At 44.3% G+C, this 22,663-nt stretch overlaps 4 protein-coding genes across 5 annotated transcripts in view; 2 read left to right on the top strand and 2 right to left on the bottom strand.

Annotated features, from left to right (window-relative positions):
* Nucleotides 1–5: 5 nt before the first annotated feature.
* LOC123320249 (protein Red) lies at nucleotides 6–1,943 on the bottom strand. Its single transcript, XM_044907507.1, has 2 exons — nucleotides 923–1,943; nucleotides 6–816 (listed from the first exon to the last, which is right to left on the bottom strand). The coding sequence occupies exons 1-2, from the start codon at nucleotides 1,773–1,775 to the stop codon at nucleotides 230–232; spliced, it is 1,440 nt and encodes a 479-aa protein (XP_044763442.1). The 5' UTR covers nucleotides 1,776–1,943; the 3' UTR covers nucleotides 6–229.
* A 76-nt stretch (nucleotides 1,944–2,019) lies between these two features.
* Nucleotides 2,020–5,465, top strand: LOC123320219 (eukaryotic translation initiation factor 3 subunit C). The gene is made up of 9 exons (XM_044907458.1): nucleotides 2,020–2,160; nucleotides 2,318–2,419; nucleotides 2,479–2,611; nucleotides 2,669–2,956; nucleotides 3,011–3,360; nucleotides 3,418–3,824; nucleotides 3,915–4,134; nucleotides 4,194–4,503; nucleotides 4,562–5,465. Exons 2-9 carry the CDS (start codon nucleotides 2,330–2,332, stop codon nucleotides 5,395–5,397), a joined length of 2,634 nt encoding a protein of 877 aa, XP_044763393.1. The 5' UTR covers nucleotides 2,020–2,160; nucleotides 2,318–2,329; the 3' UTR covers nucleotides 5,398–5,465.
* Nucleotides 5,466–6,006: 541 nt separating this feature from the next.
* LOC123320203 lies at nucleotides 6,007–12,923 on the bottom strand. Its single transcript, XM_044907410.1, has 16 exons — nucleotides 12,793–12,923; nucleotides 12,478–12,737; nucleotides 11,766–12,422; nucleotides 11,472–11,696; nucleotides 10,733–11,401; nucleotides 10,329–10,492; nucleotides 10,061–10,267; nucleotides 9,872–10,007; nucleotides 8,963–9,821; nucleotides 8,613–8,902; nucleotides 8,070–8,507; nucleotides 7,751–8,016; nucleotides 7,311–7,692; nucleotides 6,849–7,258; nucleotides 6,372–6,793; nucleotides 6,007–6,311 (listed from the first exon to the last, which is right to left on the bottom strand). Exons 1-16 carry the CDS (start codon nucleotides 12,795–12,797, stop codon nucleotides 6,026–6,028), a joined length of 5,676 nt encoding a protein of 1,891 aa, XP_044763345.1. The 5' UTR covers nucleotides 12,798–12,923; the 3' UTR covers nucleotides 6,007–6,025.
* The window catches only part of LOC123320204, a 32,254-nt gene continuing 22,473 nt past the window's right edge, over nucleotides 12,883–22,663 (top strand). Inside the window, exons 1-15 of one of the 2 annotated variants that reach the window (XM_044907411.1) lie at nucleotides 12,883–13,039; nucleotides 13,091–13,252; nucleotides 13,316–13,544; nucleotides 13,752–13,966; nucleotides 14,020–14,090; nucleotides 14,143–14,309; nucleotides 14,373–14,619; nucleotides 14,673–14,900; nucleotides 14,953–15,470; nucleotides 15,525–15,882; nucleotides 15,936–16,201; nucleotides 16,253–16,453; nucleotides 16,510–16,845; nucleotides 16,895–17,299; nucleotides 17,359–17,559. In XM_044907411.1, the coding sequence (XP_044763346.1) occupies nucleotides 13,008–13,039; nucleotides 13,091–13,252; nucleotides 13,316–13,544; nucleotides 13,752–13,966; nucleotides 14,020–14,090; nucleotides 14,143–14,309; nucleotides 14,373–14,619; nucleotides 14,673–14,900; nucleotides 14,953–15,470; nucleotides 15,525–15,882; nucleotides 15,936–16,201; nucleotides 16,253–16,453; nucleotides 16,510–16,845; nucleotides 16,895–17,299; nucleotides 17,359–17,559 (3,636 nt within the window). In that variant the 5' untranslated portion in view covers nucleotides 12,883–13,007. The remainder of the gene's footprint in view (nucleotides 13,040–13,090; nucleotides 13,253–13,315; nucleotides 13,545–13,751; nucleotides 13,967–14,019; nucleotides 14,091–14,142; nucleotides 14,310–14,372; nucleotides 14,620–14,672; nucleotides 14,901–14,952; nucleotides 15,471–15,524; nucleotides 15,883–15,935; nucleotides 16,202–16,252; nucleotides 16,454–16,509; nucleotides 16,846–16,894; nucleotides 17,300–17,358; nucleotides 17,560–22,663) is intronic. The other variant, XM_044907412.1, reaches the window with a different exon arrangement.

Consider the following 22,663-nt stretch of genomic DNA (forward strand, 5'->3'; position numbering starts at 1 on the left):
TTCATCATGGAGTTCTATATACAATAAACTTCTAATGGGAACACCCTATATATGCATATGAGGACAATGAAAGTGCATTATTTCTAGTTATTATCTAACAACGATAATAATGAATGAAAAATCGCCACTTATCAAAGTGTACAAAGGAATTACTTTCAAATCTATAAACAATAAATTGATCGCAATAAAAAAATTCACTATACATCACCAAAAATCTATATACAAGAATTCACTTCCTTTTCTGTATCATATTCTGTATTTTCTGCCATTCCCTGTCCAAATGAGCCTTCTCGTTCTTATCCTTGTGCTTCCTACTCCTCCTACCGTCAGCCATCTTGAGACCGTACTGGAACGCAGCCTTAGGAAGGGCCTCCTTCTGATTCATGTAGTCAGAATATTCTTCGGCGGTATCAAAGTCCCACCTTCCGATCGGACCCTTCTTATTACCAAGATCCATCTTGGAGTAATCGACCTCATCGTCCGAATCATCGATTGCGTCGTTCATCTCTTCCAGACCTGGATAACACTCGGCGTAACCTTCGGGTTCTTGTGTTAACTTGTTCAGGATCTGAGCCGACTTATTGACCTTGAGGGTGGGAGCGTTGTTATCCACTTGTTCTTCGTGCTTGTCAAAGTAAGGTTGACGTTTGCTCCTATCTTTGTCCTTGCTTGATTTGGTAGGGACGTAATCTCCTATGTCGCCATAGATTGAGTCATCGAAATCTGGACGTTTCGCCCTTTTTTGCTCAGGTTCCATCTCAATCTCTTTATTGTTCTCAGTGAGAGGCCTTTTGCCCTTCTTATATTTGCGATTACCTGTAACATTAATTAATTAATTAGTTGTTATAAATGAGAGCATTGTGATATTGATATATTTTGTGTAATGGGGTTGATCCAATAAAGATATAAATAAATAATTTACCTTGTCTCAAATAACTCAGAATTTGAGTTAACTTGTTGATGACAATATCGTTGGTGGTTAAGGTTGTTGTTAATTCAAACGACGGTACATCTGCTACTGATCGAATAACGGTGGTGGGAATATCAGATTCGGCATCATCCTCCAAATCAATGACGTAAGCCATCCGACCTGGAATGAACAGTTCAGATTTCTCTATATGCCTGGATTTCAAAGCGTGCACTGTGTGATAGATGGCTCTTCCAATTTTAGTCTGGAACTTTAATTCCTCCTCTTCCTTCTTTTGCATTTCCTTCTTCTCCTTTTCTTCGATAGTTTTCGTGGCTAATTTTTCCAATTCCACCTCTTGTTCCATTTCTTTTTGTTGTATTTCACTGCGTACCTTTTGTAGAAGGGCGTAATCCAGACCCTTCACCAAGTGAGTGTGCTCCATGTCACCTCCCAAGAATTTCGATTCTTGGATCATTCTCTTCCTACGTTCTGCTGCATCGAAGCAGGATTTCAAATCTGGTGCTACGGCTCTGTAAGCTTGAGCAGTTTGGGCTGGATCGTCGGCTTGATAATCCGGATTTACGCCTTGTCGTCTCTCGCTGGCTCTGTCTCTGTATTTTTCGGCCAATTCAGCCATTTTATTGTCCTCTTGTTTCTTCAATTTTGCATAGAAACTCTTCTTTTTGCGCCTCAATTCGTTTTTGTCTTCTTTAGGGGGAGGCATAGTGGTGGAATTGGCGATGACCTCTCGTATAGAAGGGGGCGCAGGGGTCCCCGAAGGTGTAGATCTTGGAGTTTGTAGTAACTTACGGAAATCATCGTTTGTTAAGCGCTGTGAGCCTGGGGTATCAGGTTGTTGTGGCATTTTGACGAATATAAGCTCTAAGCTAGTTTAATCAATAGTAATTCCTTGTAAGGTGAAATGCTTCGACACTTTTTATCTTGTCTGAACAGCACACTACACTCTGGCTTGAATATAAACACACTTGGCTGAAATAACTTTTGACACTGACACTCTTGACGTCTTCACACAAAATTAGGTTAACTTTAGGCACAGAGTAGAGGGGGACTTAACCCTAGTTCACAGATTTTTTGGTCGGTTTTCTTCTTCTTTCTCAGCAGAGGTCACGGTATTCTTTCTTTCACTTGTCTCTGCGTCTGCGCTGTCACCTGTCACTTCCATACTGTTTGTGGTTATTGGAAAATCGAATTGTTAATAATAAATTTAATAATAGTGTGTGGAGAAAAAGGTAACAAGTTGTTATTTACAATTGCATTAATTGTAGAAGATTATTGCATGTTATTATCGTCGTAGCGTATAATTCGTCTTGAAATCGAATCCTAACCTCTCTAATACACGCATTCCTTTTCGTTTGATTTTATATTATTCTTGTATTTTAATTACAGTAAACCTCCAAAATGAGTAGATTTTTTGCTGGTTCGGATTCTGACTCCGATAGTTCTTCCGAGGAGGAGCAGATTCAAAGGGCACCAGCTCAGGTTTTCACTGTAAGTGATGTTTTTTGCAATATTGTTCGTTCCATATACTGTATCTTTGCAATTTGCAGTTTAGCGATGACGAAGAAGAAGTTAAAAGAGTTGTTAGGTCAGCTAAGGAGAAGCGATATGAAGAACTCACGAATATCATCAAACAGATTAGGAATTTTAAGAAAATCAAGGATATGAGTAGTATGCTCAACAGTAAGTTGATCGTGATATTCACAAGGTGAAGTTATTGACGTTGAATTCCCTTTTTAGGTTTTGAGGATTTGCAAAAAGCTTATACGAAAGCTTTGCCAGTTATCCAAAAAGAGGAAAATGGTCTAACCCCTAGGTTTTTTGTGAGATGTCTTGTAGAAATGGAAGATTTCATAAATGAAATGTGGGAAGACAGGGATGGTAGGAAGAATATGAACAAGAATAACAGTAAATCGCTAGCATCTATGAGACAGAAGTTGAGGAAGTATATTAAAGATTTCGAGACAGAAATATGCAAGTTCAGAGAAAATCCAGATCAGCCTGATGATGAAGAAGAAGAAGATAAAGGTAGGTCAACGATTATACTCATTTGAAAAAAAACACTACCTTGTAAATTTGCAGTCGTAGAGGAAGCAGATTCTGACAGCGATGTTCCTGTGAAACCTACTGTAAAGGCCTCCTCCAAACCAGCAGTCGCCAAGGACGACTTTTCCGATGACGATGATTGGCCTTCAGATTCCGAATCGAGCACTGATTCGTCTGATGATGATGAAGGCAAGTACACAACTTATCGTGATAGGTTTTTGAAGAAGACTGGACCTGCCGCTGAAGAAGACGAGGAGAAAGAGAAGGAGAGGGAAAAGAGGAGAAAGGAACGCAAAGAGAAAGAAAAGAGGAAATTCAAGAAGGAAGAGGAGGAAGACGATGAGGGAGAATGGGAGACGGTCAAGGGCGGTATCGCCATGCCAAGCGTAAGTTTTTCATCAATCGGATCAACACCGATGTTTATGAAACATATTTTTACGTAGGAAAAACCGAAAATGTTCGCCAAGGACGCTGAAATCGACCTCAATCTAGTCGTCAAGAAATTGAGCGAGATAATGGCCGCCAGGGGTAAAAAACGTACCGATCGTAAGGAGCAGATCGAGCTGTTGCACGAGCTCCAGAACATTGCCGAGCAGCACAATTTCGGCCCGGGAATCGTGGTGAAGATCAAACTGGCAATAATCTCCGCCTTCTTCGACTACAACCCCAAGGTCTCCGACGCCATGAAACCCGAGTACTGGACCAAGCTCTTGGACAGGGTCAGCGAGACCTTGGACGTGCTCTTGGCCAACTCCAACCTCACTGTTTCCGAGTCTGTGACCGAGGAGACCGAGAGCCTCGATGAGGCACCCTATAAGATCCAAGGATGCGTCTTGACTTTAGTAGAAAGGTAATATTGTTAAAACAAGCTGGGTTACCCAGGGGTCTATGCTTGGCTCGATATTATTTGAATTTATGATGATTTTTATGTTTATTTCAGGCTGGACGATGAGTTCACTAAGCTGTTGAAAGAGTGTGATCCTCACAGCAACGAGTACGTGGACAGGCTGAAGGACGAGGTGAAGGTATCTTCCATCATCGACAAGACCATGCAGTACTTGGAGAGGTTCAAGGTATCCTCGGAAATATGCAGGATTTACCTGAGGAAGATTGAGCATCTTTATTACAAGTTTGATCCGAACAACTTGAAACAGAAAAACGTGAGTTTTCCCCACTAAATGGACCTGGGTTTTGAGTTCATCGAGACGTTTTCTTCCAGAGCAAAGAAGCCAAAGGTTCTTCGGTGGAGGAGATGGATAAATTGTGCAAGTACATCTACTCTCACGATTCTACCGATCGTCTACGTACCCGAGCCATACTCTCTCACATCTACCACCACGCCCTTCACGATAACTGGTTCCAGGCCAGGGATCTCATCCTCATGTCGCACCTCCAAGAGACCATCCAGCACTCCGATCCCAGCACCCAGATCCTGTACAACAGGACCATAGCCCATTTGGGGCTCTGCGCGTTCAGGCACGCCAACATCAAAGATTCCCACAGCTGCCTCGTGGATCTCATGATGACCGGTAAGTAGGGACGGTACGGAGGGTGTTTCAGCGCTAGAGAACCTCGGTTTGTTTGTAGGTAAACCGAAGGAACTCCTGGCCCAAGGGCTCCTCCCGCAGAGGCAACACGAACGCAGCAAGGAGCAGGAGAAGATCGAGAAGCAGCGGCAGATTCCGTTCCACATGCACATCAACCTCGAGCTGTTGGAGTGCGTCTACCTGGTTTCCGCCATGCTGATCGAGATACCCTACATGGCTGCGCACGAGTTTGACGCTCGGCGGAGGATGATCTCCAAGACGTTCTACCAGCAGTTGCGGAGTTCCGAGAGACAGAACCTGGTTGGACCGCCGGAGAGCATGAGGGAACACGTGGTTGCAGCCGCGAAGGCCATGAGGAAGGGCAATTGGAAGGCGTGCAACGACTTCATCATAAACGAGAAGATGAACGCCAAAGTTTGGGACCTGTTCTATCAGGCGGACACCGTCAGGGCCATGCTCACCAAGCTGATCAAGGAGGAATCGTTGAGGACCTACCTGTTCACCTACTCCAACGTCTACGACTCCATCTCCATGTCCACCCTGGCCCAGATGTTCGAGCTGGAGAAGAGCGTGGTGCATTCCATCATCTCCAAGATGATCATCAACGAGGAACTGATGGCGTCTCTGGACGACCCCACGCAGACCGTGGTGATGCACAGGAGCGAACCATCCAGGTTGCAATCGCTGGCGCTGCAACTCGCGGACAAGATCAACAACTTTGTGGATTCCAACGAGCGGATATTGGAGACCAAGCAGGGCAACTTCTTCTTGAGGGGAGTGAACCAGGGCAACTTCAGAGGGGACAGGCAGAACTTCAGGAGGGAAGGGAACCAGGAGTGGAACAAACAGAGGAGGGATCACAGGAAGGAATACTAGGAACTCTTGAATTTCGCGTGTTTCTGTATTATTGTCCGTTTATTGAATAAATCTTCCTTTGTATAAGATTCGATTTGTTTTATTTCCTCCTTGGGATTCAATGGGAATTAGGGAGATGTGCCCATGGTACAAAACACTTAACAGAGCAGTCAGTCGATGCACTAGTTAGGAAATGGGGTTAAACTAACGTCTACTTTCTTTTACTGAGTCTGCACTCTTTTCTATTTCTTTTTCTATGGTAGATTGGTGGAAAGATATGCCTTGCCCTCTCATATTCTGTGACTGACAAGTGGGCGGTCCTTAAAGACAGTTTTGACAGATCATTGAGGTTAAATGTTACACAAATTGAATACTTTATTGCTCGAATCACAGTTTAAGAAATGTTGTACACAATGTTTCGGCTCCTCCTCTCTATTTGGCCCAATATTAATCTAAAAATCAGGATCAAAGGGGAGCTTATACCAATTGGGATTCTCACGACACAGAACCATGCCAATCGTTCTGTTCTTCTTTGTGGTCCTAGATAACGATTCATCATCATTCTGAAAACGAGACAAGATGTAGAAGTTTCCATAACATACCAAAATTTAACGCCAATAGTCCCTGGTACACCCAATCTATACTGACCTCAGGAGCATTGGCAAACTCCCCCTTCCAACCTGACCAACACCAGCTCGTACTCCTCCTCCCTCTCTTCATTAGGCTCCAGGACGGGCAGCAAATTATTGATCAGCTTCTGCGCCAGATCCTCGAGTCTCTCGAACCTCAGAACGCAGGCGGCTCCCTCCTCCTTGGCCCTGCAACCAGTCGCACCTCTCTCGTGGGGATCGAACAGGAAGTAGTAGCCCTTCTTGAAGAACACCCCCACCCACTGGTCCATGTAGTTCAGCATGCAGAAGTTCTCGTCGAGGAACCTGTTTGGACGATCACCTGGTTACAAGACCATCCTGACCACATCCAGAGTTTCTACTTACCATTTGTCAAAGTTCCTCGTCAGCTGGTTGGCGTGGAATCCCAGGATTGCGATCGGCTTGTAGATGGTCACGTGAGCCCTGTTGTTCATGATGAAGATGTTCCTGATCACGTTCTCCAGTCCCAGTTTCTTGTTCCTCGGCCCGTAGGCGATGTACGAGTCGATGTAGAGCTGATCGCCGGTGTCCAAGACTGCGTCCACCTCTTTCCAAGTCCATTCGCTGATTGGCACGATCTGGTTGGCCACGAAGGCCACTATGCAGACTGGGATGTCCTGGAGACCTCGGGTCTTCTCCTGGTAGCAGCTGGAGGTCAGGCAGCGGGTTCCCCTGAGGATGGCCTGACCTTTGGGTATCTCGAAGTAGCAGGTTCTTCCCTGCCAGTATCTCTTCTTCGCGTCTTCCTTCTTCTTTTGCAGCATGGCCTGTGGAAAGTGAAGTTTTTGGAACAAAAGTTAAAGATTAAGGTCTACAACTCACTCTCTTCTTCGCGTTCTTCTTCTCCTCAACCGTGTTCTGATGGGCCAGCTTCTTCATGACGCTCTGCTTGTCGTCGCAGCAACTCTCCGCCATTTTACCCTTCCTCTTCTGCTTGGACGTCTTGAACGGTCCCACGGTGATCTCGACAGGCAGTATGGTGAAATGCTGCCTCCTCTCCTGGGGATCTTGGATGCAGGCCAAGATGTGATCGGTCAGCATCTTCGGGGAGCCGAACGTCATGACGCAGGCGACGCCGTGCGGGGATGGTAGACCCGTAGGTCCACGCTTGTTCGGATCGAACATGTAGAGGACGGAATGACCGTCGTTCTCCTCTTCCCACACCGCCAGGCATATGTTGGGAGGTGAGTAGATGATGCCGTGGGTGTTCTCGAGGAAGAAGCGTTCCAAACCTGCAAATATCACAAGGTAACCCTGGGTGGTCTTACATCTCTTCCTTCTCACCTTGTCTGAGGTTCAACACGACCGTATCTCTGATGTCCAGGATGCCCGTCTGGTCGGTGTTCCTGATCTGCAGGTTGGCCTGCAGCACGCCCACCCTGTAATCCTTGGCGACGGTGTACGGGTCCATCGCGTCCTCCCACGGGTTGAACCCCGGCCCCGTCTCGCACACCGTGTGTTCGAACAGCTCGTCCGCCACGCTGATCACCTCGTCCACGATGGGCTTGGACCACGTCTCCGGCTTGTGGATCAGCGACATGGTGAGGGCGATGTAGGCCACCGGCGCGCTAAGCACGTTCTCCCCCTTGCCGAACTTAGGATCGTCCTGGCTGTAGCTGCCCCTCAGTATGGTCTTGCCGGGGATGACCTCCGCGAAGCCGGACATCTATCACGAGGAGTTATGTTTGAGTTTTGTGGAGATAATAGAAGAGATTCAAACTTACCTTCATTGGTTTGGAAGTTCCAGCTTGCTCCATGACGTCCTTGGCCCTCTGGTACTTTTCCTCAGTGACGTTCACCTTGTGTACCGTGAAGACGTTGAGACCGTCTATCGGTATGTTCTGAAGGAAGATGTTGGCCAGCTGCTCTGTCGTCAGATACCTGGTTATGCACGGGTAACCGATGAGGGACCTGGCTCCGGTCACGCCGGTTTTGTGAGGATCGAACATGTAGAAAACGGTGCTACCCTTCCAAACTCCGACGGAATAACCTGCGACAATAACACCCTTGAGTGATACCCCAAAACCATCAGAGGTTCCCAACCTTTGCACTCGATCACGCCGTAATTGGCACCTTGGAAGAGCGTATCCAAGGCTCTCTTCACGTCCAACACGTCCGAGTTATTCTTGGCGGTCGTATCGCCCGTCAAAAAGTCCTTGGTGATGGTCCAAGTGACCTTAAAATCGCCGATTATGAACGATTTGGGATAGGCGTCGATGTCGTATTTGTCGTTCTTGATGATGGCCTTGATCTCGTCCTCCAGCAGGTTCAGCGACTTGTCCTGGGCCAAGGCTTCTTTTCGCAGGCGTTTGGTGTAGGTCAGCAGGCGGTCGCCGTAGCACAGGATGGAGGTCAGATGCTGAGGTCGCATCTTGCTCATGCTGTACAGTTTGGCGAACGCCAAGGCCGTAATGATGCTCGGGTATTCCTGTTTACCCCTGTTATCCTCCGGGAACATCTCGTTCTTCAGATCGATTTGACCTTTGAACATCAGAAGGTGTTAGATTGATAGAGTGAAACGCCGAAAATAACCTTTTAAAGTCGAGGTTCTGAAGTGGCAGCTTTAGATGCGTCCGATACACTCACCTCTGAGGATCCAATGCCCATGATCCAGCTCGACGAAGTTGTACCAGTTGCCCGAATAGTTGTCCTTTCTCTCGCCGTAGTCCTTGTCGTAGATCTCCTTAACCAGCGGTATATTCTTGAGGTGAACCTTGTTCACGGTGAACGGCATCATGGACCGCTTGTTCGGTCTCGTATTCTCCAGGATGTGTTTCACGACGTCTTCCAGTTTGTAGAAGAAGAGCACGCAAGCCTTACCTTCGGCGTCGGCGTCAACCGGTTCCGCTTCGTCTTCACCAAACACGCCTTCACCACTGAAACAAACCACACCCCACGTTATTCCTCGAGTGGACGGTTAGTCGTCGATCACTCACCTAGATCTAGGTCTCTTCGGTTTTTCCTCCTCGTTCGTCCCTTCGGCGCCGGCGTCACCTGCGCCAGCCTTATCCGACGGAGGCTCTTCGGGTGGCTTGACTTCGGCGGTACCTTCGATGGCCGCCACGTCACCCTGTTCGACCTTGGCGCTCCACGCATCTTTTCCGATGACCTGGCCGTTGGCGTCTCTCGGATAAGGGTCGAAGACGTAGAAGAGGTTCTGGTCCTTCCACACCGTCACGGTGATGTTTTCCGTCTCGACCAACAGCTCCAGACAATCCTGATCGTTCACCTTGTCGTTGGCGGTGTAGAAGTCGGTGATGGTCTGCACCAGACCGTCCTCGACGAAACCCTCGGCCAGTTGCTCGAGATTCAGCTCCATCTTGTTCAGGCCTATCTTGAACTGCATGACGAGGTTCTTGGACGTTATCCCCTTGTCCTCCTCGACCACCTCGGTGCTCGCCTCGTATTCGGCCATGCAGTCCTCGAAGTACTTGTGTCCTATGTTCAGGATGATCTCCAAGGTGTCGGCGTTCCATCCGGAGCTAGGTCTCAGCCTGTTCATCCCTAGCGCGGCCACGCACATCGGAACGGTCTGCTTGCCAGCGTTGAACTCGTACTTTTTATTCTTGCAGCTCGATTTCGAGACCAATATGGCTATGTCTTGATTATCCCCCATCTGTTTGAAGTTGTTCAAGGGTAGCCTGACCGTGCCACCCTCTTCTTCCGCCTCGAGAAGTTTGGCGGATACGGAGCTGATGTTGAAGAAGCTGAGCTTGTCCGGTTTCATGTTGGTCTCGATGGTTTTGGCCAAATCGTCTATCGTGAGTACTCGCATAACGCAAGCTTTACCGTAACCTGAGAAAATATCCTTAATGGATGTTCTTGGTGGAATAATTTAGACCTACCAGCGTTGATCCCTTTATCGTCGAGGCTGTGAGAGTCGAAATAGAAATAGGCTCCATCCGTTCTCCAAATTCCAACAGAGATATTCCTACAGGTGAGGACGCCAAAGTCGAATTCATCGAAGAATCTCATCAGACCCTAGAAAATAACGACTGAGCACTTGAAATCTTTCGAAAAACTCTAAAAAGTACCGTTTTGACGTTGAGTACGTCTCCATGGTCTGGATAACCCAGAATGCCGTTCACGCAACAATCTATGATATCAAACACGACTTCCTTGTTGCTGAAGGAGAAGTTCCTGTTCAACTCGTCCACCATCAGCATCTTACTGACGAAACTCTGGCTTTCTTTGAGACGATCCACGGTGGCCCTGTAGAACTCGTCTCCTGACATGAGAACCTGCAAAAAAGGAAATAGAAATGGAGGCTTTCTCTCCCAAGGATTCGACTGCGCATCTCACTTGATCGATGGTTTTCTTGCTCCATTTCTTCTGTTCCTTGATCTTCAGGAAGGCCACAGACATCACAGCGTTGGCCGTGCATTGGGTGTTCCTGCTTTCCGGGGAAAATACGTAGCTGCTTTGACTCAGGGTACCCCGAAGTATCCACTTACCCTTGGAGATACCTGAAAGGGGATAGAGGGTATCATGCAAGGAATATTGTGGAAATGGATAGGGATTATCGAGTAGCTATTGATCATGCGTGTGGCGTCAATCTCTCCTCTGAATGAGCTGCTACTCCACTACAATTCCGAGGAACTCAATCTTTCAGAAGTCTAACTCCTATAAACATTAGTGTATCACAACCTTACTCAAGGTACAAGCAGAACTCTAAATCTTCAGAGAGAGCTAAATAGCATGATTACCTTGGAAATTGTTCCATTTCTCGGGCTTCCCAACGTAATCCTCCACTATGACTTTACTCAGGTGGAAGTCGTTCCTCCTCTGTTCCTTGGGTAGATTCTCCACGTACAACTTGACCAAATCCTTCAGGGCGGAGAACCACGTGACGCAAGCTACCCCTAGCTCGGCGTTCGTCTTTTTCTTATCGATAATCCTTCCTTTGTCGTCTCTCTCGTTCGGGTCGTACATGTAGTAACGTTCATCCTCGTACCAAACGGCCAAGACGGTGGGTCCGTTTATGACGCAACAGTCGTACGTCCTCAGGAACGTCATCAGGGCCGGTAGGAGATCCAAGACGCCTTCTTTATCGGACTCGAGCTTGCCCAACAAGGCCAGCTCTTCGTAATCCAGGGTATACTGTCCTGGAGGATGAACGATCTGGTCCACTATGTGCGACAGACTGAAAGGTCCTTCGCGTTTGACTTTCAGCGATTTGTGGTGGATGGTTTCGCCCAGTTTCAGGATGTCGTTGACGAATTTCTTGATCCAATAGCGCGTTGGGTAGCATCGTCTCATCACCAAGGCTGCGACCGCCTGGGATAGGCTCTGTTCGCCATCGCGGAATCTTGAGAACTTCTTATCCATTTGATGAGTGGTGGCACGGATGATGCCCCTCTTAGCGTCGTCAAATACTGATGAAACGAAACAAAATTGTTAGTTAGTATCAGGATCAACAAGACCTTTTATATCCAGAACACCAACCTGTGAAGTAGGTCACGCTCTTTCCCAGATGCGGCTCCATAGGGATCTTAGCCTTCTCCTCCAATTTTTTCAAGGCAGTGAGACTCTTCGTAGTCTGCACGTCCAAGTCTGGCGAGATCTCTTCAGCCTTCCTCAAGTTCTCCAACGATTTATTGGATTTTTTCTTCGTTGGAGTAATTTCCCCTTTCTTTGGCTTCCCCTTCTGCAAGGCTTGTCTTTTAGCCTCTGTAAAATGCCCAACAACGATAGTTATACATCTGAACTCTATATCCAAAATAGTACGATTTATCTGACCTCTCGTCTGGAACGTTTTGGCAACCTCTCTCATCTTCTCTTCTTCCTCGTTCAGCCTCCTGACTTCGTCCAGATTATCCGGAGCCTTGAGAAACATCATCTGACACCTCACCAGGTCCAAAGGCCAAATGCTCATCTTCAGGGTGTTCCCTTTCAAATTGTCCTGAATGATGAACTCGGCCATTGCCTGAGCCTTGGTGAACCTCAAGCATATGGAGAATCCCGTAGATGGCAGCTCGTTCCATTTCTCCCCGTCCCTTTGGTGTTCGGTGGGATCGAACAAGAAGAAGGCGTTGTCGAATTTCCACACCGCCAGATGTTTCTGTTCTATTTTGATAGTACCGCACCGGTGTTTCTCGAGGAATTCTGTCAGTGTGGAGGTCAAGGCGCCAACCTGGTCTTGTTCAACTGAGGCTACCACCGTCGTTGGATCCCTAGGGTCCACAATTTGAAACGTTATCATGTATCTGCCCATGTAGAATGTGGGATACACTTGGGTCACGCTCAAGGAGCCCAAGGATTTGTCCCCTATTTTCATAATGCTCTTCTCGTAAAGGTGGTCTCCAACAGCAAGTATCTGATTCAATATGTGGGTGCTCCATCGCTCCATCCTCCACATGCTCGACATTACACAGGCCACTATACAGTTGCAGGCTCCTATGGATGTTAAATAATGAGCAAAAGATTTTTAGGTCTCCCAAGTCGAATCTACCTTGCATCCCGTTGGTCTTGAGCCTGAACCTCTTGTGAGTCTGACTGTAAGAACCAGCCAAGACGTACTTGTTTCTGTAAAGTACGAATTTGTTCCAAACCTTCACCAAACTGGAGACTTTTAGAGGCTGGTTTAATCCTTTCGGTTTAACATAAGCTGGAACCCTTGGTTCTTTGGGGCGCTGATCAGGTGGTACCCATTTCTTTCTAGGTACAGGAGGATACTCGATCTCTACTTTTCGTTTGCCAGCAGGTTTTGGCCTGGAAAGTTTAAGGCATGAAACTCACCTATCTAGGGCTCTGTTGGTTCACTTACGCCATGTCGAGAAGAAAATCCTTGAGCTAGAATACTTAAAATTTTGATTTCGAATCGCAGAACGGTTTTCACGTCACAATAAATTTTGACTGTTTTGCGTAAAACAAATTCCTTTCACACGTGACGTTTTTAAGAGTCACGCGAATATTGGAAATGTCTTTCAGACGTTGAAATTCGAAGTTATCCTATAAATTTTCGTACTCGTCTTCCTCGAAATGAAGAAAATAAAACATACTAAAAATAATAGGTATGAAATTCGAGCAGTCTCGTAGGAAATTTAACGAAATATTTGTTTTAGGTGCGATTCGATTTTCTCCTTCGGTAATAGTCTAAATTTGAAGCCCGACCAAAGGGCGAACGCTGATCCAGTCTTGAAAGCCAAGAAAAAAAAGAAGAAAAAATGTCCTTGTCCAGAAGCTGGGCCTTCTGGAAGAGCTGCAAAGGAAGTACCATCCTTTGGGTAAACTTAGTGAATCCTCAATGAGTAACACGCTGTTTAAAATCGAATATCTTCACGTTTCAGATACAGACAGGATGTCAAAAGCCACTGCCTCGGAAATGAGCCAGTTCTTGCTTATGGAGAACCCAGAAGACCATACGAACTACCCAAGTATCTTCCACCAAAAACCAAGAAGTACATGAAGGGTAGGGACGAAGCTAAGAAGAAATATGAGGAAGACCTCAATTTTTGCAAACACATCATGGAGGCAACTGACATGCCAAAAGTGCCAGCTAAAGAAAAAATACTGCAGGTAAGACTGCCACCAAAGTTACCTAAGGAAAAGAAGATTTTTTATTCTTATGATCGAGTACCATACGGCTTATAACCCTATATCGAAATGTAATTGAAGTAATAAACTTGGAGGAAGACAATTGGGTAGTTTTTATTTCGAGTTTCAGTGCTGATCGATGTATCGACATCGAATGATATCTTGCCTAAGATTTTAAAACTATTGCAGATAACCATACCATCTCCAGACCAGAGTGAGGCCAAGGTTCAACCTCGAGGTCTCTCGCCAACAACCAGTACAATAGTTCCGATAGCACCGATTCCCAAAGAGCTAGAAATGAAAAAACCCAAGAGTGGAATAATCATAAACGAAAAAGAGAAGATCGACGACTATGACAGCTTCGATTTGGTCTACAGGAGGCAACCAAGGCCAGGATTCGAAAAGTAAGCGGTCCTCAAACTTCCAATTATCAGCCCCATTAACCCAATGCTTCTAGGGAACTGAAAGCTCTGAGGAAAAAGAAGAAAAAAAGACTGGAATCGATTCACGAGGAAGATGAAAAGAAAGGTATTGTAATGTGAGTAGATAAGTGAGTCGTAAAATACGTTTTCATGAGCAGATTTGGAGGCGTTGATGGAAAAGGAGTTGCTCGAACATGCCCTTCAAGGTGAGGGCGAGGATGAACCACCGACAAGACTGATGGACGAAGAAATTGTAGAAGAAGAAGAAGGTGAAGGCGAGGATGAGGGCGAATTGACCAAAGTGTTCAGGAAGAAGGTTGAGCAGGTAATTGGGATTCTTCGATGAGTAATTTTGAGAGTGCTAATAGTTTCTTCTCGTTTTTTATAGATGTCCAAATCTACCTCGTACCAACCGAAAGATTATGGAGGATTAGATGTGCGAGAAGAACAGGAGAAGCTTCCACCCGTAGGTCAGATGACGCAGAAGTTCAGGAGGAGCTCAGAAATCGACAGGTTCACCATACCGCCTCCCAAGATCAAACGGGGAACTCTGGAGAGTCACTCCTTCACCAAGATAAACCAAACCACGCTCAAAGACTTCTTTTACGGTACCATATCGGGAACCATGCACCAAGGTGAAGTCTCTTCATCCTTACAGTGACTTTTCGTTATTTTTGGTCTCTTACAGCCGCCGAACACTTCCCGGAGCAGATCAAGAATAACCAAGGATTGACGATGCCGGTTTCTGCTTACTGCTACGCACTGCTGAAACATCCTAGCGCTTGGGAGGAGAAGGATGTCGACGAGATCATCGAGGCTGGCAACGCGATGTATATGGAATGTCTGCACAAGATGCGCAAGCGAAGCGGAGCCGTCAAAGTTGGCGCAGATGATCTACCTAAATACTGCTATCTCTGTAATAACTCAACATTTGCCTATCTTTTCCATTCACAAAATCCTTTTTACAGTGGATAAGAAGATACGTTTCAAGTTGAGCGAACCTCAGGTGACTGGTATCATCAAATCGGATCAGAAGAACGTGTATAATCTGACCAAGGGCGTTCACATCTTTTTCTCTCGTTACACCGCTGGCATCTTCCAGACCAAAGGCGTAAACATCGCGATTTGGCGTGATAAGTATTACTATTTCTTCGACGCTAGGCCGAGGACCAGAGACCTCTATCCAGACCCAGAAGGGACAGCGCTGATGGCCAATTTTTACGATGTCGAATCGGTCATTTCTGTCCTTCTGGATCGATGTCTGTTTGGCAATTGGCCATTTGTGATAATCGCCATACAAGCCTTCAGCATACAGAACAAAAACGAGCCTGAAGAACGAGAATCCTTGATGGACATCGAGGATAAAGCCACGTACAGCGTCTTGAACGAACGTAAAGCTGTGGTCCAGGGTTCCTTCGATCTGGCCGACAAATGTTTCGAGTTTTCCAGGAACAAGCAGGCTTTGGCTATGTCTGCGGTGTCATTGGTAAGACTCAAACCATAAAGAGTGTATGTTTCGAACGTTTTGTTTTGTTCGAAGGTGTACTCTCGCATCTCTCCACCCAGTTCGTGGTTCAAGAAGACCGTGGATAAGATAATGATCATAGGAAACCAGCTGTATTTGGAATGCGTCAACCACAAACCCCTCGGGGAGCTGAAACTGGAGCAGCTACCGGCTGAGTTCACCCTTGGTCCATATTCGGTGGAGATTTACGTCAAACCCAACGTGTATGGCGATTACATCTGCAGGAAGGGCAAGTGCGTGTTGGAGATCTGCCTAGAGAGGTTCTTCGAGACCTATTCCATGGCCATCGTGATACTCGGGAGTAGCACCATCGCGATCTGGAAGCAGAGGGGAGTTTTTTACTGTTTTGACCCTTACTCGAGGAATGTTCAAGGTATGAGTTGTGGATTTTATACCGCAATAAGTCATAACGATCTTGTCTTACAGGTTACGCAGCGAGAGATGGCGTAGCGTGTGTTTCGATGCACACCGACCTCGACTCTTTAACCTGGATGATAGCCAAGAACTACTGCGGCCAAGACACCATCTTCTACATCCACGCCCTAGTGGTATGTCGCATAACCAGAGAGCAAGCGATGACCTGCGCCATACCTGTCAACGTCACGATGGACGGTATAACCGAGGAGGATCTGAAGAAGACCACCAAGAAGAGAGGTCAGAGGTCGGCTGTTGGAAAACCCAAACCTATCCAAGTAAGTCTCACTTTGCCTTGCTTCGACTATCTCAAATTTCCGTTGGAGTAGGTGAAGGCAGACGCCAACAAGTCCATATGCGATCCTCCGGTGGAGTTGGCCGAGGGGGAGTCCTTGGTCCAGGTCGACTCAAACGTCGGGAGTCTAGCAATGTCGACCCTGCCTCAATTCCTCCACTTTCCGCACACCAAAACTCCGCTAGGTGCAGAAAAGATAGCCGATCTTGAATCTCCCAGTCTGTCCGATACACAGGTGAGACCACTAGATGAAATAGACGGAAAACTATCGATTCTGACTTTTTTTCGCAGATAGAGCCACCTCGGATAAAAGACGAAGACGAGGGGACCATGAAGGTGGACATCGATTCTTATCAGCTCACCATGGAAGAGTTAGAAGGCAAGAAGAAAGAAAAGGGGGCGGGCGACAAGGCTAAAGCTGGGGACAAGAAAGCCGATGATAAGAAGAAGCCGGCGGCTGCTGCAGCTAAGCCTGCAGAGGCTGCCAAACCTGCCGCGAAGCCTGGGGAGGCAGCAGCTGGCGGAGATCAGAAGAAAGAAGGAGAGGAAGGGACAGAATTTTACATGGCCGCTGATGCGGCGACTGTCATCCATTCCAAATCCTTCATGAACGCCACATCGATCAATGTAAGTGCCTAAGTCATGAAAAATTCAAGACCAACGGAGTTTGTTTCAGCTGAGCGCCGGACTGTCTGGTTTTATGCTTCATCCGGAGGTCCTACCGCCTACCAATCTCGCGCAAACGCTGGGCAGGAAGAGGAGGGTCTTTTACAAGTCCCAGCAGGGCTCCATCGTCTTGGGGTACGAGCCCGAACCCGACATAACCCAGTCGGAGGAGTTGCGAAAGGAGAACAACTTCGTGGATCTCCCTGACAACTCGCAGATAGTTAGGGGCAAGTCCAACATGGCCGATCTGGAAGGACAGGGTGGAGATATGGAGTATCTGGCGCCCTTCGTCTGTATCATGGCTGCGGCGGTCGCCAAAAAGTTCTCGTTGGTTTCTTGGAGCCCCGACGTCGTTGAATACGTGCTGAAGTGCGGCCAAGAGCTGTTCAAGGCATCAAAGTTCAGATATGACCAGGTTAGAAGATTAATACCTCTCCTGATTCGATGATTGAGACCGACAATCGTTCGTTTTAGGTTTCCAGACTGGATATACCGAAAGTTTCCTTAGGATCGACCGATTTTCACATCACAGTTGACTATCTCTTCGACACCTACCTCAAAGACAACATCCTGGAGGTGGCCTTGGACCGTATACTCTTCACCAGGTCCGATTGTGGGATATTCGTGACACCGACCTACGCCTGCGCGATTTTTTATCGTCACCATCTATATTATCTATACACCGGTGTGAAAACAGCCGAATGAGATAGCAGAATTTGACCTTGAATTCGTCGTACGCCACTGTTCAGTTGAGCGGATATCGATGCAAACATGAATTCTCGCGTCTCGATTGATATGAGAACTATTATTATTACGTTACATTTTTTCATTTCAAATCACGCCTGTGAAAGCTGAGGGGAAGAAATAAAGAATGTTAACTCAAAAAATGTATGTACATACTTAAGATCGACCTCAAATTTCAAGAGTTATATTGAAAACACCCATCATCATTCACTGTCAATATTGTTCAAAAAATGGTTCATAAAATGCACTTCAAATTCAGGAGATTAATACACGAAATGAAGCAGAAAAATGTCATTTGCCGCATTCACTTACGCCCCCTAGGAACCGAGATTTGACACCGTCCAATATTAAAAATCCGATTACTAAAAAACTGGACATAGGATCGACTTCAAATTCGAAAACGGTATCGACAAACCATAGCAGAAAAAAAAGCTTTTCATCCTGTCCACTTACACCCCCTAGAAGCAAAGATTTGACACCTGTCAATGTTAAAAATTCGATAACTAAAAAACTGGACATAGGATCGACTTCAAATTCGGAAATGATATCGACAAAACATAGCAGAAAAAAGTGCTTTTCATCCTGTCCACTTACACCCCCTAGAAGCCAAGATTTGACACCTGTCAATGTTAAAAATTCGATAACTAAAAAAGTGGACATAGGATCGACTTCAAATTCGGAAACGGTATCGACAAACCATAGCAGAAAAAAGTGCTTTTTATCCTATACACTTACACCCCCTAGAAGCCAAGATTTGACACCTGTCAATGTTAAAAATTCGATTATAAAAAAACTGGACATAGGATCGACTTCAAATTCGGAAACGGTATCGACAAACCATAGCAGAAAAAACTGCTTTTTATCCTATTCACTTACACCCCCTAGAAGCCAAGATTTGACACCTGTCAATGTTAAAAATTCGATTACTAAAAAACTGGACATAGGATCGACTTCAAATTCGGAAACGGTATCGACAAACCATAGCAGAAAAAACTTCTTTTTATCCTATCCACTTACACCCCCTAGATGCCAAGATTTGACACCTGTCAATGTTAAAAATTCGATTACTAAAAAACTGGACATAGGATCGACTTCAAATTCGGAAATGATATCAACAAACCATAGCAGAAAAAAGTGCTTTTCATTCTGTCCACTTACAGCCCCTAGAAGCCAAGATTTGACACCTGTCAATGTTAAAAATTTCATTACTAAAAAAGTGTACATAGGATCGACTTCAAATTCGGAAATGATATCGACAAACCTTAGCAGAAAAAACTACTTTTTATCCTATCCTTTTACACCCCCTAGAAACCAAGATTTGACACCTGTCAATGTTAAAAATTCGATTACTAAAAAAGTGTACATAGGATCGACTTTAAATTCGGAAATGATATCGACAAACCATAGCAGAAAAAACTTCTTTTTATCCTATCCACTTACACCCCCTAGATGCCAAGATTTGACACCTGTCAATGTTAAAAATTCGATTACTGAAAAACTGGACATAGGATCGACTTCAAATTCGGAAATGATATCGACAAACTATAGCAGAATAAACTACTTTTTATCCTATCCACTTACACCCCCTAGATGCCAAGATTTGACACCTGTCAATGTTAAAAATTCGATTACTAAAAAACTGGACATAGGATCGACTTCAAATTCGGAAATGATATCAACAAACCATAGCAGAAAAAAGTGCTTTTTATCCTATCCACTTACACCCCCTAGAAGCCAAGATTTGACACCTGTCAATGTTAAAAATTCGATAACTAAAAAACTGTACATAGGATCGACTTCAAATTCGGAAATGATATCGACAAACCATAGCAGAAAAAATTGCTTTTTATCCTATTCACTTACACCCCCTAGAAGCCAAGATTTGACACCTGTCAATGTTAAAAATTCGATAACTAAAAAAGTGGACATAGGATCGACTTCAAATTCGGAAACGGTATCGACAAACCATAGCAGAAAAAAGTGCTTTTTATCCAATCTACTTACACCTCCTAGAAGCCAAGATTTGACACCTGTCAATGTTAAAAATTCGATTACTAAAAAACTGGACATAGTATCGACTTCAAATTCGGAAACGGTATCGACAAACCATAGCAGAAAAAAGTGCTTTTTATTCAATCTACTTACACCTCCTAGAAGCCAAGATTTGACACCTGTCAATGTTAAAAATTCGATTACTAAAAAACTGGACATAGGATCGACTTCAAATTCGGAAATGATATCGACAAACCATAGCAGAAAAAAATGCTTTTCATCCTGTCCACTTACACCCCCTAGAAGCCAAGATTTGACACCTGTCAATGTTAAAAATTCGATTACTAAAAAACTGGACATAGGATCGACTTCAAATTCGGAAATGATATCGACAAACTATAGCAGAAAAAACTACTTTTTATCCTATCCACTTACACCCCCTAGAAGCCAAGATTTGACACCTGTCAATGTTAAAAATTCGATTACTAAAAAACTGTACATAGGATCGACTTCAAATTAGGAAATGATATCGACAAACCATAGCAGAAAAAAGTGCTTTTTATCCTATCCACTTACACCCCCTAGAAGCCAAAATTTGACACCTGTCAATGTTAAAAATTCGATTACTAAAAAACTGTACATAGGATCGACTTCAAATTCGGAAATGATATCGACAAACTATAGCAGAAAAAACTACTTTTTATCCTATCCACTTACAACCCCTAGATGCCAAGATTTGACACCTGTCAATGTTAAAAATTCGATTACTAAAAAACTGGACATAGGATCGACTTCAAATTCGGAAATGATATCAACAAACCATAGCAGAAAAAAGTGCTTTTTATCCTATCCACTTACACCCCCTAGAAGCCAAGATTTGACACCTGTCAATGTTAAAAATTCGATAACTAAAAAAGTGGACATAGGATCGACTTCAAATTCGGAAACGGTATCGACAAACCATAGCAGAAAAAAGTGCTTTTTATCCAATCTACTTACACCTCCTAGAAGCCAAGATTTGACACCTGTCAATGTTAAAAATTCGATTACTAAAAAACTGGACATAGTATCGACTTCAAATTCGGAAACGGTATCGACAAACCATAGCAGAAAAAAGTGCTTTTTATTCAATCTACTTACACCTCCTAGAAGCCAAGATTTGACACCTGTCAATGTTAAAAATTCGATTACTAAAAAACTGCACATAGGATCGACTTCAAATTCGGAAATGATATCGACAAACCATAGCAGAAAAAAGTGCTTTTTATCCTATCCACTTACACCCCCTAGAAGCCAAGATTTGACACCTGTCAATGTTAAAAATTCGATTACTAAAAAACTGGACATAGGATCGACTTCAAATTCGGAAACGGTATCGACAAATCATAGCAGAAAAAAGTGCTTTTTATCCTATCCACTTACACCCCCTAGAAGCCAAGATTTGACACCTGTCAATGTTAAAAATTCGATTACTAAAAAACTGGACATAGTATCGACTTCAAATTCGGAAACGGTATCGACAAACCATAGCAGAAAAAAGTGCTTTTTATTCAATCTACTTACACCTCCTAGAAGCCAAGATTTGACACCTGTCAATGTTAAAAATTCGATTACTAAAAAACTGGACATAGGATCGACTTCAAATTCGGAAATGATATCAACAAACCATAGCAGAAAAAAGTGCTTTTTATCCTATCCACTTACACCTCCTAGAAGCCAAGATTTGACACCTGTCAATGTTAAAAATTCGATAACTAAAAAAGTGGACATAGGATCGACTTCAAATTCGGAAACGGTATCAACAAACCATAGCAGAAAAAAGTGCTTTTCATTCTGTCCACTTACAGCCCCTAGAAGCCAAGATTTGACACCTGTCAATGTTAAAAATTTCATTACTAAAAAAGTGTACATAGGATCGACTTCAAATTCGGAAATGATATCGACAAACCATAGCAGAAAAAACTACTTTTTATCCTATCCTTTTACACCCCCTAGAAACCAAGATTTGACACCTGTCAATGTTAAAAATTCGATTACTAAAAAACTGCACATAGGATCGACTTCAAATTCGGAAATGATATCGACAAACCATAGCAGAAAAAAGTGCTTTTTATCCTATCCACTTACACCCCCTAGAAGCCAAGATTTGACACCTGTCAATGTTAAAAATTCGATTACTAAAAAACTGGACATAGGATCGACTTCAAATTCGGAAACGGTATCGACAAACCATAGCAGAAAAAAGTGCTTTTTATCCTATCCACTTACACCCCCTAGAAGCCAAGATTTGACACCTGTCAATGTTAAAAATTCGATTACTAAAAAACTGTACATAGGATCGACTTCAAATTAGGAAATGATATCGACAAACCATAGCAGAAAAAAGTGCTTTTTATCCTATCCACTTACACCCCCTAGAAGCCAAAATTTGACACCTGTCAATGTTAAAAATTCGATTACTAAAAAACTGTACATAGAATCGACTTCAAATTCGGAAATGATATCGACAAACTATAGCAGAAAATACTACTTTTTATCCTATCCACTTACACCCCCTAGATGCCAAGATTTGACACCTGTCAATGTTAAAAATTCGATTACTAAAAAACTGGACATAGGATCGACTTCAAATTCGGAAATGATATCAACAAACCATAGCAGAAAAAAGTGCTTTTTATCCTATCCACTTACACCCCCTAGAAGCCAAGATTTGACACCTGTCAATGTTGAAAATTCGATAACTAAAAAACTGTACATAGGATCGACTTCAAATTCGGAAATTAAATCGACAAACCGAAGCAGAAAAAAGTGCCGTTTACCGCATCCACTTACACCTCTTAGGTGTCGACATTTGACACTTGTCAATGATGAAAATTTTATAAATGAAAAACTTCATAGTATCTACAAATTCGAGAATTGTATTGACAAACCGTACAAGAAAAAAGATGCCATTTAACACTTTCACTTAATTTTTGGAACCGAGTTTTGATACCTGTCAATGTTTCGGTTATGTTGAAAATTTAAATTCCCAATTTCACAAAGC

This window comes from Coccinella septempunctata, chromosome 9 (genome assembly GCF_907165205.1).
Source record: "Coccinella septempunctata chromosome 9, icCocSept1.1, whole genome shotgun sequence".
Lineage (NCBI taxonomy): Eukaryota > Metazoa > Arthropoda > Insecta > Coleoptera > Coccinellidae > Coccinella > Coccinella septempunctata.

Bases quoted from the DNA above. Each gene is read 5' to 3' on its own strand.
- LOC123320249 (XM_044907507.1), bottom strand. From the start codon at position 1,775: ATGCCACAACAACCTGATACCCCAGGCTCACAGCGCTTAACAAACGAT. The intron at 817-922 runs GTAAATTATTTA...TTAATGTTACAG, and splicing joins TCTGAGTTATTTGAGACAAG to GTAATCGCAAATATAAGAAG.
- LOC123320219 (XM_044907458.1), top strand. From the start codon at position 2,330: ATGAGTAGATTTTTTGCTGGTTCGGATTCTGACTCCGATAGTTCTTCC. The intron at 2,420-2,478 runs GTAAGTGATGTT...TGCAATTTGCAG, and splicing joins CACCAGCTCAGGTTTTCACT to TTTAGCGATGACGAAGAAGA. The intron at 3,825-3,914 runs GTAATATTGTTA...TGTTTATTTCAG, and splicing joins GTCTTGACTTTAGTAGAAAG to GCTGGACGATGAGTTCACTA.
- LOC123320203 (XM_044907410.1), bottom strand. The intron at 10,493-10,732 runs GTAATCATGCTA...ATCCCCTTTCAG, and splicing joins GAAATGGAACAATTTCCAAG to GTATCTCCAAGGGTAAGTGG. The intron at 7,693-7,750 runs GTAAGTTTGAAT...TCCTCGTGATAG, and splicing joins GAACTTCCAAACCAATGAAG to ATGTCCGGCTTCGCGGAGGT.